At 42.0% G+C, this 13,633-nt stretch overlaps 1 protein-coding gene across 1 annotated transcript in view; it reads left to right on the forward strand.

Annotated features, from left to right (window-relative positions):
* Positions 1–13,633, forward strand: part of LRCH1 (leucine rich repeats and calponin homology domain containing 1) — a 199,891-nt gene that overhangs the window by 133,826 nt on the left and 52,432 nt on the right. Inside the window, exons 4-7 of the mRNA XM_077778806.1 lie at positions 2,982–3,087; positions 8,661–8,797; positions 9,478–9,605; positions 10,682–10,745. Coding sequence (XP_077634932.1) covers positions 2,982–3,087; positions 8,661–8,797; positions 9,478–9,605; positions 10,682–10,745 — 435 coding nt within the window. The remainder of the gene's footprint in view (positions 1–2,981; positions 3,088–8,660; positions 8,798–9,477; positions 9,606–10,681; positions 10,746–13,633) is intronic.

The raw sequence follows: 13,633 nt of genomic DNA on the forward strand, positions 1-13,633 counted from the left end.
CCACGGTTTGTGAGTTCGAGCCCCAGGTCAGGCTCTGTGCTGATATCTCAGAGCCTGGAGCCTGCTACAGATTCTGTGTCTCCCTCTCTCTTTGCCTCTCCCCTGCTTGTGCTCTGTCTGTCTGTCTCTCTCTCAAAAATGAATAAATATTTTTAAAAAAATTTTTTAAATAGAATGGAATGGAAGGGTACTTGCTTATTTGTGACTTGGTTGAGGCAAAGAAAGATAAAGATTTCATTGAAAGGCTTAAGTTGTTGGTACTTGTGACTGATCAGATGCCGCAGTAATTGGGAAAAGTTAGCATTTACTTTTTACTTCTGGTACATGGAAATACATGAAAGAGGGAGAACTGTTTACTGACACCCTGAGGGGCTAAAAGTGGACAGTTCTCTGGACCTTCTAATTCTATCCTTAGACTTCTTTTTCTCTACTGATGTGATTTGTGGGGTTTTGTTTATGTTTTTAAACTCTAGGGATGCTTCTTCTGGAATTTTATGTGACTTTTTGGGCCAGGGGTGATGCCGTTGAACACCCAGCGTTGTTACATGCCTGTCTGTCACATGCCACCTCCCCTCGGCCAGACAGCTGAGCACAGTGCAGTACCGTGGGCTGATCGCACTGTGTACTCGCAGCCTCTGCAGAGGCCTGCTTCGTTCCCTTATCAGGAGTGATTTTATTCCTCTTTAGCAAGTGATACTCATTTGGCAGCCTCATGACCTTGACAGATTAGCAGGTCACCGGAGGATATTTAGATGAGAAGAGATTAGAGGGCAGCTATCCTCTGTGTTCTGCATTCTGCTCTTACAGGAGCCCTGGGGGTTCAGGGGACTGGTTAATGGTGAATTCTCACCATTGAATGTGAAACCGATTTCTCCAGTGAGGCTTTGCTGCCTTCTGAAAGGGGGAGTGGAAGGGGGAGTTTTTGCAAGTTCAGAACAGATGTGAGCTACTTAAAGACCTGATCTCACTGGGGTCATTCCCAGCCCAGTGTATCTGTGGTTGTTCGTTTCCAAGCAGGACGTGCCAGGGATTGGGGTGTACACAGGAGCATCCTGCGGTTCCAGCCGTGAAGCAGAGTGAGCCACAGCATCTGGAGTGTCAACATGAATGGGCCTCAGAAATTTCATCCAACACTTACTGATCCCTTACTTTATTCCTGGCATTCTGCGTAGCACCGGAAGATAGAGTGAATGAGAGCCGGTGCCTTCCATCTAGGAGTTCACAGGCTTCTAAGGGTGGGCAAATGTGTGCGCACACGAATACGATAATACATTATCCATAGGAGCACCAAGGAAAGAGTGGCCGTTCTCCGTGGGTGTTAGTTCAGAGAGCAAGAGTGGGGGAAACCCCCACAAAGGTTTCAGAGAGGGGAGAGCCTTGAATTACATCTTGAAGGATGTAAGGACAATAGGGCGCTATTGGGGAGGGGTACACCACACAGGGAAGAGCCCGAACAGGTTTGGAACTGTAAAACCCTTGGCACACGCTGGCGGCTGCGGTCGGTAATTACATGGCCTGGGGACGCAAGCGAGGGTTTTCAGAGAGATGGCGCTGGAAAAATCCATCTGAGCCGTAGCTGTTGGCCCTTGGTGCTGGTGAGTTGGGGACTTCACCCCGTGGGTTTCTGAGACGCTGTTGCAAGTGTCTAAGTTGGTAAATGATGCAGTGAAATGCACACATTCTGGCAGCTCTGGGAAAGACGGGACCTGAGGAGCAGATTGCTGTACAGAACCAACCAAGGAGACCATGAAAGTGTCCAGTGAGACAGAGTGATGGTCTGGACAATAGAGTAGCTGGGGCGGGGGGTGGAAAGCTCGGGTGGGGGGGCGTGGAGAGCTGAGCAGAGCTTCCAGAGAAAGCGGGAGAGTGGGATTAGGGGAGAATGATAAGATTATAAACGTCATAGCTTTCATTTTGCACGTGTCAGAGGTGGTTCCAGTCAGCTGTTAATAGGATATTTGTCTTTCAGTGCAAAAAAGACATAATCCGCATGCCCCACAGTCTTGGAAAATGTTCTTAAAGGTGTTCAGGTCCACAGTTTCCGGCCTTTCAGTAATAACTCCATTTTAAATAAATAGCGCATCCAAAAGATGCGTTAATAGTCACAGTTTTTCACTGTCAAAGAAAAACAGTTTTTCACTGAGTGTTTGTTAAGTAGGATGTGTGACCTTCTATTTCAAGGTACTGTGGGATGGTGGCTTAACAGTGGGCGGGCATTCGCTCTGAGTCACAACTGCCCTGGATGCCTGACTTAACCTTCCAGAGCCTCATTTTCCTGATTGTTAATACTAAGCTGCTAATACTGCCCTATGGGTTCGTGGTGAGAATTAAAATCTTTTTTAACATTTATTCATTTTTGAGACAGAGAGACAGAGTGTGAGTGGGGGAGGGGCAGACAGAGAGGGAGACAGGGAATCCAAAGCAGCCTCCAGGTTCCAAGCTGACAGCACAGAGCCCAACACAGGCCTCGAACTCACAGACTGTGAGATCATGACCTGAGCTGAAGTCCGACACTTAATGGACTGAGCCACCCGGGCGCCCCTCGTGGTGAGAATTAATGAGACTGAAGCACATGAATGCAGCAGGCACAGGGCTGACAAAGGAGCTCCCAAATGCTCTGAACATCCTTCCTTTCTCTTTTTCTCCTCAGATAATGTTCAAAATGCTGTACTTTCTTTTTCTTCTCTGTGCTGAGTCTTCCTTGGCTAGAAACCTCCAGACCAGGATAGTACTTGAGTAGTTGTCCTCACATCTAAATCCCTTACAGGGGCACCTGGGTGGCTCGGTCAGTTAAGTGTCCGACTCTTCATCTTAACTCAGGTCTTGATCTCAGGGTCATGAGTTCAAGCCCCAAGTTGGGCAGCGTGCTGGGCGTGAAGGCTTCTAAAATAAATAAGTAAATTCCTTAAGGAGATTTCACATGAAATGCTTGATTTCCTGGAAAAAGATGCTTATCATTTCTGCCTTTGCTTTTGATGCAGGACGTCAGCTGCAACGAGATCACAGCCCTGCCCCAGCAGATAGGTCAGTTGAAATCTCTACGGGAACTGAATGTCAGAAGAAATTACCTTAAAGTTTTACCACAAGGTAAAAAAGAATAAAAACAGGAAACATTTATTATCATTTTTTTGTTTTACTTTTGTGAAGAAGGCAGTTTGTCTAGTCATGTTTGTGTAAAGCTAATAATATTAATCATTAATTATCTGAATATGAATTCTGTGAGTTTCACATGCAGATGACAGAAAAGTTAATATAAAACTTTTCATTTTAGTCAAGGGGTATAGCAGCACCATCATTCCCCTGTATAAGTCTGTGTGTGTGTGTGTGTGTGTGTGTGTGTGTGTTTGCTCAGGCTCACATAACAAAGTACCGCAGACTGAGTGGTTTAAAGAGCAGAAATTTACTTTCTCACGGATCTTCAGGCTGGAAGTCTGATAAAGATGTCTTCTGAGAGCTCTCTCCTTGGCTTGCAGATGGCTGTCTTCTCCCTGTGTCTTTACATCATCCTCCCTCTGTGACTCTGTCCTTTTTTAAAAATTTTTAACATTTTATTTATTTTTGAGAGAGAGATAGAGACAGCATGAGGAGAGGAGGGTCAGAGAGAGAGGGAAATACAGAATCCGAAGACAGGCTCCAGGCTCTGAGCTAGCTGTCAGCACAGAGCCCGACATGGGGCTCCAACCCATGAACCGTGAGATCATGACCTGAGCTGAAGTCGGATGCTTAACCGACTGAGCCACCCAGGCGCCCGTCTGTGACTCTGTCCTAATCTCTTCTTAAGGTTTATTTATTTTTTGAGAGACTGAGAGAAACAGAGTGTGTGGGGAGGGGCAAAGAGGGAGGGAGACACGGAATCCAAACAAAGCAGGCCCCAGGCTCCATGCTGTCAGCACAGAGCCTGATGCAGGGCTCGAACTCATGAACCATGAGATCATGACCTGAACCGAAATCAGATGCTTAACCTGCTGAGCCACCCAGGTGCCCCGAGTCTCCTCTTCTTATAAGGACACAGTCAGTTGGGTTGGGGCCCACTCAGGTGACTTCATTTTAACTTCCTTACCCCTTTAAAGTCCTTATCTCCAAATACAATCACATTCTGAGGTCATGGGGATTAGGACTCCAACATAGGAAATTTGAGGACACACAATTCATAACAGGAGTTGTTTTTGGTGGAATGTGTGATGTTTTTGAACACTGAGCCAACGCTCTGGGCGATAGGCTTGGTCTTGTAGACCCAGCTGTTAGGATTTCTGGCTTTGGCTGTCTGGTAGCCCTGGTTGGGAACCACCCCTCTGTGTCCAGAATATGTGTTTCAGGTGAGGGCACTGCCCCTGCTGAAGTGGTATGTGGACTAACGTCACTGGTAGTTGTAGTGAATCTCAGAGCCTCAGCACCTGACATTCCTGCTCAGGAGCCGGACCTGGGCAAACCCTTCCCTGCAACTGTGGGCCTGTCCAGGCTGTCCCTCTGATACATGGTCTTTCAGCTCAAATACAAAGATAACATTTGTCCAGAAATTGTGCATCATTAAGAACTTTGACAAGGAGCTGTGTCGGATGGTGGCAGATCTGAATTTCATATTTTGGGATTCTTACTCAGACTTGAATCAGAAGGAGTTGATGAGTAGTGGAACACTGAATGCTTTCCCGAATGCTCTGGTTTTCAAAGATCGCATTCATTTCCATCTGTTCCATTTAAGGCCACTGGGCATACCCTATTTCTTATTTTTTTTATATATATTTTTAATTATTTCTGAAAGAGAGAGACAGTGTGAGCAGGGGAGGGTCAGAGAGAGAGGGAGACACAGAATCTGAAACAGGCTCCAGGCCCTGAGCTAGCTGTCACAAGAGAGCCTGATGCGGGGCTTGAACCCACGAACCGCGAGATCATGGCTTGAGCCGAAGTCGGAGGCTTAACCAACTGAGCCACCCAGGTGCCCCTACCCGATTTCAAACATGCATTTAAAAACATACATCAGGGGCATCTGGGTGCCTCAAGCCAGTTAAGCATCCAGCTTCAGCTCGGATCGTGATTTCATGGTTCATGGGTTCGAGCCCCACGTCGGCCTCTGTGTTGACAGCCTGCTTAGAATTCCATGTCTCCCTCTCTCTCTGTCCTTCTCCCACTCACACTTTGTCTCCCTTTCTGTCTCAAACATAAAAAAACATTTAAAAAAACTTGTTTAAATATCACTCAAAGTGAGAGCATATTTGTGGAAAGGAAAGCTAAAGCATTTGGTTAATCTGACACTATTGCAGTGAGTTGAGAGCTGCCTGATTTTTTCTGCATTTTGATCTTTGTCTTGAAGGCAAGCCAGTGAAGCTCATGGAAGGGAAAGAACTTTATCAAATGTGCTGTGCTTTTGTGGATGGTACATTTGAGTGCCTACCTGCCATCTTCACCTTTCTTGTGCATTTTTTAAAATTTTTTATTCTTTTATTTTTATATTTTTAATGTTTTTTTAAAATTTATTTCTGAGAGAGAGAGACAGTGTGAGCAAGGGAGGGTCAGAGAGAGAGACACACACAAAATCGGAAGCAGGCTACAGGCTCTGAGCTAGCTGTCAGCACAGAGCCCGAAACGGGACTTGAATCCACGAACCGCGAGATCATGACCTGAGCCGAAGTCGGACGCTTAACCGACTGAGCCACCCAGGCGCCCCTCTTGTGCATTTTTAAAGAAGGAAAGTATGGGGCATCTGGGTGGCTCAGTTGGTTAAGCGTCAACTTTGGCTCAGGCTCATGATCTTACAGTTTGTGGGTTCCAGCCCCACATCGAGTTCTGTGCTGACAGCTCAGAGCCTGGAGCCTGCTTTGGATTCAGTCTCCCTCTCTCTGACCCTACCCCACGCACACTCTATCTCTCTCAAAAAAAAGTATTTAATAAACATTAAAAAGCATTTTTAAAGAAGGAAAGTTAGAAACTATGTCACCACAAAGATGTATTACTTCATTACTTGAGATGCGTTAGTATAAAAACATTGATTTTTCATTCTGTCATTGTCCAATCCATTTTGATGGGATGACACTTTTTCTTGGTTTGATCAAGTGTGAGGGGAGAAACTCTTACTAAATGAACATTAGTAAGCATTTCACCTCTCATAGCATGAAAGGAAGCATTTCTTTACATTTAAGCTCTCATGCTAATCATTGACAAATCATTACAAATCAAACTCATTTTCAAAAGAAAAATGTAAGGGAGCCATGGATGGTTGCCTATCGTAGTTCAGAAACGTGTGAAAAGTGTGTCTACACAGTTTGTTCTCCCCACTTCTATGCTCCTACCTTAAAAGCATTCCTTTCCCTGGAGAAGATCAGTTACAAATTTCTATCCTTTTCATAATTATGTTTTCTCAGGTTTTATATTTTTATATATACTCAAAGCTAAGTCTTCAGTTTACCGGAAAATCTTTTTTTTTTTTAAGTAACTTCCTGAATATCAAGTTTCTTTTTTGCTTCACTCCGGAGAATTCCATTAACAAAAGAGCATTGATGGTGTTGCAGGCAGTGAATTTAAAGACTTTCCGTATTTACTTGTTTTTCCTCTTTGAGTACCCCTCCCCATATGCTTTCAATCTGAGGAGGGAAAACTCGTCTGTGGCCTAATTACCCAATCAATTTTGTCGTGGTTTTACTGCACACACTGCAGGGAGGAGACCATACTTTGTGTTTTCTAGGACCTGAATGGACAGAGTTAAGATTAAAGGAGCCACTCATTGACTTTCTTTGCAACAGAGGGTTCCTTGGGATTTTTTTCTTACCCCCTTTTTCTGCCCTGTGTCTTTTGACCATGTCTAGGCTGGTGTTATCACTTTATTCTCCCCCCCGGCCCCCTGTTTTCTTGTTGTGAAACTGCCAGGCTCTCATTTTCTGAGACTAAGATGGTAATTGTGTCCCAAACTGCAACTAAAGGAAATAGTCATTATAAAAACCATTCTTACTTTACCTTATTTATTTAGGTTGCCTCTCCTCCCCTTTCTGCTCTGTCTTCCAGAAACTTAGCCCTCAGTCTTAACTTAAAAGTCTTCATTTTCAGTGGCAAAGAGTTGCTGAAGATCCAGAGTCCAGTTACATTTTGCTACTAATTTGTCAACCTAAGTTTAGTGAGTAAAATTAACCGTCTCAGAGATGGATGAATATCACTACGGGAGCAGCAAGGGGGTATTCCCTTTGTTTTATAAATCTCTCTAATTCTTACTCCTCTTTTAGAAATAAGCTGTGAAGTGAAAGAGATCTTACTTTCCCTTTTCTTTTGACTTTCTTGATTCCAGGCTGTTTTCCACGTTCCCCTCCTCCCTCTCTCCTGCACCTTCCTGTGCTCACAGAGCCTCCATCAAGGCAACCTCCAGGACTGGTAGGGGGTGAGGCAAGTCGCTTACCCTGCTCTTGGGGGTAGGGGGTGCCGACTGGGTTTGGGCAGTGAATTATTCAGGGCAGTTTACAAACTACACTTCCTCAGCCGCCTGTCAGGAGCTGAGCTCGGGACCTGCTAAGTCGGATGCTCTTCTCCCTCTGTTCTAGCGCTTGAGCCTCTTGACTCCTTTTTAAAATACACAGTAATTCACTAAGGCATGAAACAAGGAAGGTCCCTGACACGCCCAGATTGGAGTGAATAGAAGAGATACGGGTTGCTAAGAGCATCTTTGTTTGTGGAACTTGAAGTGGCATAGCTGAGTAAAGTGAAAACTCTAGGGCCTACTGGGAGGAGGAGAGGAATTCTGTTAATTCTCGCTGCAGGTCACCTCATCTGGGGCCTGCCCATCCTCCGCTTTGAAACTCCGTGTGTCTTCCAAAGCACCGTATTTCACCCCTTATCAGGTCCTATAACGAACGTGGCGAGGCCCCTTCTGCCACGACCCCACTAGAGTGTCTCACCCAGAGATCGTGGTGGTTTGTCCCGTGTCTACATGTCTGGTGTTGCTCAGCCTCTTTGCTCGATGGAATATATTTGACTCCATTCCTTGCAGCTGCCAATGTCGGTTGGAATGCCTGAAATTACTGAGTGTTTACTGTGCCACTGGGTGGGGATTCTAAGCTAAATATAATGTTCTGTCTTGTTTGCAGAGCTCCAGAAGACTTTTTAAAAGCAGCAGAATTGAGCCTCATCAAATCAGGATTACAGGGTCCATTGCAAAATTCCAAATTAGATAGAATTTCGTTTTTAAAGTGGAATTAAAAAAACCATGAACATATTTCTTGTAACTAGTTCTGAGGTTATGCCAGCCCAGATACATTGACTGGATAAGAATATTTCGTAATTAGCACATTGTTCATGTGCTAGCAGTTGAAGTTAAAATATAAACATGACCTATGTGGTGTGGCTTACGTGATTGTTTTGCTGGAAGAGAGACCTTTCTGAACAATAGATATTGTAAATGTCAAGTGTGCCCAGCCTCTATCTGAACTACCAACAATTTAAAATTATTGTGCTCCCAATGAAAGATTTCCCCTCCCCTTTAGTAAAATATTTTATACACATAGACATATTCCTGATGCTTATTTATGCAATTCCTGATGCATATTCCTGATAACTTATTTCAGTTATGCTAAATGAAAGTTTTCCTTATAAGCAGAAAATTAATTTTAATGTTTAGCCATTTGATCTCGTTGCTTTCTGAAATTGTTCTTTTTCTTTCTTTTTTTTTTTTCCCTATTCTTTAGAACTAGTCGAGCTTCCCTTGGTAAAGTTTGACTTTTCCTGCAATAAAGTGCTCGTGATTCCCATTTGTTTTAGAGAGATGAAACAGCTGCAGGTATTGCTACTTGAGAACAACCCTTTGCAGTCTCCTCCAGCACAGGTGAGGGACGCCAGCAAAGCTGTTTCGCGGGGGCAAATGCTGTCAATGGGGTGGGGTGGGGAGGCAACTCAGCAGAGCTGGGCTTTTGATAGTCTGCTAAATTCACGTTGTTTTAGCCATGATCACAATCTCTGAAAGATGAAACCTTGGGTGAATCTGACTACAGAAAGGTGTCTTCTGTTGCATAGAGTGTGTTTACTGTCCTGACTGCTGCAATCCCAGAATTGCAGGTGTTGGCATTTGTATGCACATTGGAAACTCCTTCATGGAGCCTGTGGCTTAGACTCAAGGAGTAATATATTCCTTACGTTAATGTGAGCTGCGAAATGGAGTTTGAACATTTCCAAACATGACTGTTGGTTATTCAGAGATAAGTTTCGAATTTAGCTATTAAACCATGTGGGAACAGAGTGAATGCTTCCAGGACTGGAATGTTACTCCATCGGTTATCTGACCTCTATCCTTTTTTAGTATTTGGACTTAAACTCATTTCGGTTAGTTTTCTATTCAAAGTCGGATTTGGAAGAAATGATGCCTAAATTCTCATATGTTTTGGAGAAGCTAAACTAGGTGTGTATTGTTAAAATGTTATTTGAAATGAAAATATACAATCAGATGTCTAGTCTTTACATTTTGTTTTGCCATTAGAAAACAAATGTGTGTTACTAATTTCTCCATAGATTTGCACGAAGGGCAAAGTGCACATATTCAAGTATCTGAGCATACAAGCATGTCAGATGAAGACAACCGACTCCCTCTATCTCCACACAATGGAGAGGCCACATTTACACCAGCAAGTGGAAGACAGGTGGGTGTCACTGCAGTCACTCAAAGCCCCTGTTTGTTTAGGCCAAAGTGCACTGGGTAGGTAACTCCAAAACAGCCCTTCGTCTCTCTTAACCGATGCAGATTTATGGTGTTGATAACCTTTCAGCATCGTGCAAATCTTAACCTTCCCTATTCTAATCAATAATCAGCTTTTCCTGAGTACTGTCTGTGTATGTTATAATGCATATATATGTATATATATCTTTATAAACGCAATCCATAATATAAATATGGGTATTTTTTACTTGTCAGTTAAAACAGCCATACAGGCTCAGGCATGCTTTTTTAAAAAAATTATTAATTTTTAATATGCCTCTAGGACATTGTTAAGAAACACTACAGGTTTTGTTTTGTGATTGTCTTTTAAAAATGCAGTGTGCGTGATTTTTGCCATTTCCTGTTTAGAACAGAAGTGTTAGAATCCTTTCACATGCCCTTGGCCTTTTTGTGGCATCAGTTGGGCCTTGAATTTTTAGAGAACAAAATTCCCACGCGGAACACATGTATAGAAACACAGATTGTTTTGAGAGGTCTTCACTGCAGAGACCTGTCCTTAACTTTTTACTAAAAAAGTAACGATGGTGACTTAAAATCTCAGGCTACCCTAATGGTACCTGTATATAATGCTTAAAATATATATTCATTATTTTACTTTTATAAACATCAAATTTATTTAGTCACTGGGTAAAAAGCTTATAAAATTACTGAGAGTAACCATATAAGAGGAAAAAGCCTCTTTTAACATAAAAGATAAAAGCAATTAGGTAGTTTTTGCTTTTTCATACACTGCTTTTTTTCAAAGAGCAGACTCCTTGATTAGAGTATGAACTTATGGAACCATGAACACAGAATTTATCTTCTGCTTAAACAGAGTATCTGATTTTCATGAGGCCCTTGTCTTAACTTTCTTTAATATTGGGCCGATTCGTTCCCTTATGATAATATAAAATTTGTATAGCAAAGTCATTACTTGACTATAAATTAATGTATCTTGTTGTGAACTTTGTGATTTCAATTTTTTCCAAATGGATTCCATACCGATGATATCTATCCCAGCAAGAAGGATTCTGATTCGGGCGTAGGAAGTGATAATGGAGACAAGCGTTTATCTGCCACAGAGGTAAAGTTCGTGATGAGATGTTTTTCCTTCTGTGCTTCTCACTAAATTTGCCTGCATTCCCGAACTCCTCTGTGGTAAAGGGTGTTAATGCATCTATGTGAGAAGGTGTGATTATGTTTGTGATAGCGATTTGAAATTCTCTAAGTGTTATGGAAATGTGAGCTGCGATTAGCTTTTTCTGCATCTTTAGTATTTTGTAAAAGTCTCAAGGGTAGAGTTCCTATGTCGTTCCCCTCCCACCACACTCCTGACATTACCTAGAATATTCTTTTTTTTTTCTTAAAGTTTATTTAAGGGAGAGAGAGAGGGAGGGAGAGAGAATACACACATGTGTGCGCACATGAGCCAGGGAGGCACTGAAGGCAGGGAGATCAAGAATCCTAAGCATCCTAAGCAGGCTCTACACTGTCAGCTTGGAGCTCGACATAGGGCTCAATCCCATGAACTGCAGGATCATGACCTGAGCCTAAATCAAGAGTCAGACACATAACTGACAGAGCCACTCAGGCACCCCTAGAATGTTCTTGAACGCTTCATAAATATTATGAAATGACTAAGAGTGGTATGCAAGTATCCTTGAGGCATTTTTATAAATGTTTATTTCTAAATGACAGAATAATTTAGGAAAAAACTTATTTGCATGCATAGATGTTAAGGAGCCAAATGTCCATTGCATTTTAACAGTTTACTCACACGAAGTGCAATTTTAAGTAGCCCTAATTTTTATAGCAATGCTTGTTTTCCCAAAAGTCTTCGTTTGTGTTTTTTTCAGACAATTGGATAAAAGTTTGGTTACTTGTAAGCTAAGAAGCCACACTAGAGCTTCCTAAAGTGGTTACAGAGTTCAGTTATTACATTTATCCCATTTATAGTTAGATTCCCCCAAATCTTTCACCAATATACCATTAAATAGGGTTTCTTGAGCCGGGGAGCTAGAAGGGACAGCTGGAGTAGGGAATGGATGTATGATCAGTCTTCCCTTTTGAGGAAATTCATTGAGATTTTGTGGTTATTGAGTTTTGAAATATAATTCTCCCCTTTGAAAATGTAATTAATAGGCCAGTCACTTCATTTAAGGAGTTCTCCTTTGTACTCTGTGTGACTCCAAGAAAAATGCCTTTTGCCTGTTCTCTTCAGATGTTTGAGGGTTAATATGTAGCTAAGATGTTGCATTTTATTTTCTACAAAATGCTTTATAAAGCAATGTATTAAAACATTCGGATACCTTAAAATCTTTCTAATACAGAACATTTTGAAAGGAGTTTGTAGGCAGACAAAGAAAGCCAATTTCAATAAAAGAAAATTACTCTTATGAAGCCACATGAATAGTTTCCTGTGGTTCCCTTGGGGAGAAAATACTCAACACATTGCTTTATAAGTTGTATTTAATTCAACCCCCTTAGCTTTATTAAAACTCATAAGTCCCCTGAAATGTCCCATTGTTTCAGAAATTACTCACCCTAAGCTTATTTTCTATGAAGTTAAAACAGACTCTGCTTTATCCTTTATCCATTTTTTAAGGATAATTAAGTTCATTAATAAAACATCACACAAAGAACCTCATTATCCTTTTGTTCTCATTTAATACAAGTAGGAGGCTAATATCATTCTAAAAGGAGGCCAAGGGTTTATTCTGTCCCTTTTAACTAGATGCATATCTTTGGAATTTTGCTAAGTTGTCAAGATAGGAGAAGGGTGGAAGGAAGGACCACAGAAAGGATTTTGTATTTGACAGTAGTACAGTAGTGAGTGCACAAATCTTCCCTTTGGCCTTTTTTTTTTTTTTTTTTTTTTTTTTTTTTTTTTTATCTCACATTATAGCCTCATTACCTGAGAACCCCTCAAAGAAATTTGTTTTGTAGAAGGAAAAGCACTGTGACTTCTCTGTGTAGCTTTCACTTTTCACTTTGCTTGGCAACTATGTTGTAGTTTCACCACTTACCACGTTAAGTTTATCTTCCTCCCCACTTCTGTCTCCTGGTGGCCTTTGGAAAGCACATCTCACTCCTTTGGCTGTTACCATTGTCTGAGTGATTTAGCATTTGTCTCTAAGAAGTTTAAAACGTGTTTTCCTCAAGATAAACATGCAAAAAAAAATTGGCGGCTGAATGAATATCTGTTTACTGGATGAAATGCACACTTGTTTTGTACCAGTTTCCAAACAGTTTGTGCACGTGTCCAAAAGTAAGCAAACGCTATCCTGAAAGTCAGGGCTTCAAGAATTGAGGAACAGCCCACAGCTCCCTGAAATGTGTTCTGTGGAGGTTCGTGATCTCTGTGATTTGGAAAGCTTTTTACTAAATAGGAGCACTAAAATGGAGACACAGGAAAGTCAGTGAGGCTCCGTATTTCATTTGTGATCAAATCCTAGATTATCTGAATAAACTTCATCAGCTAGTATAGGAAACAAGCCCCCCTCCCCCCCGAGACAACTTACTTTGATTACTAAACTGAAGCTTTACTCTGAAAATTGCACAGAAAACATGTCCTTTTGAGTACTACAGTTATTCATCACTTTTATATATTTGATTCAGTCTAAATTCCTGTATTCCTCAGCCTGAAACAAGGAAATAAGCCAAAGCTTAATGTTGTACAAAAGATGCACTGTAAATACATGAGATATTGTCACAGATATTGCCTGCTTTAAAAAAAAAATTTTTTTAATGTTGATTTATTTTGGTGAGAGAGAGACAGAGTACAAGTTGGGGAGGGGCAGAGAGAGAGACACACACACACACACACACACACACACAGAACCCAAAGCAGGCTCCAGGCTCCGAGCTGGCAGCACCATGCCCAACATGGGGCTCAAACCCAAGAACCTAGAGATCATGACCTGAGCTGAAGTCAGACACTTAACCAACTGAGTCACTCAGCTTCCTCCAGGC

The sequence above is a fragment of the Crocuta crocuta genome, unplaced genomic scaffold (assembly GCF_008692635.1).
Source record: "Crocuta crocuta isolate KB4526 unplaced genomic scaffold, BGI_CrCroc_1.0 scaffold586, whole genome shotgun sequence".
Classification (NCBI taxonomy): Eukaryota; Metazoa; Chordata; class Mammalia; order Carnivora; family Hyaenidae; genus Crocuta; species Crocuta crocuta.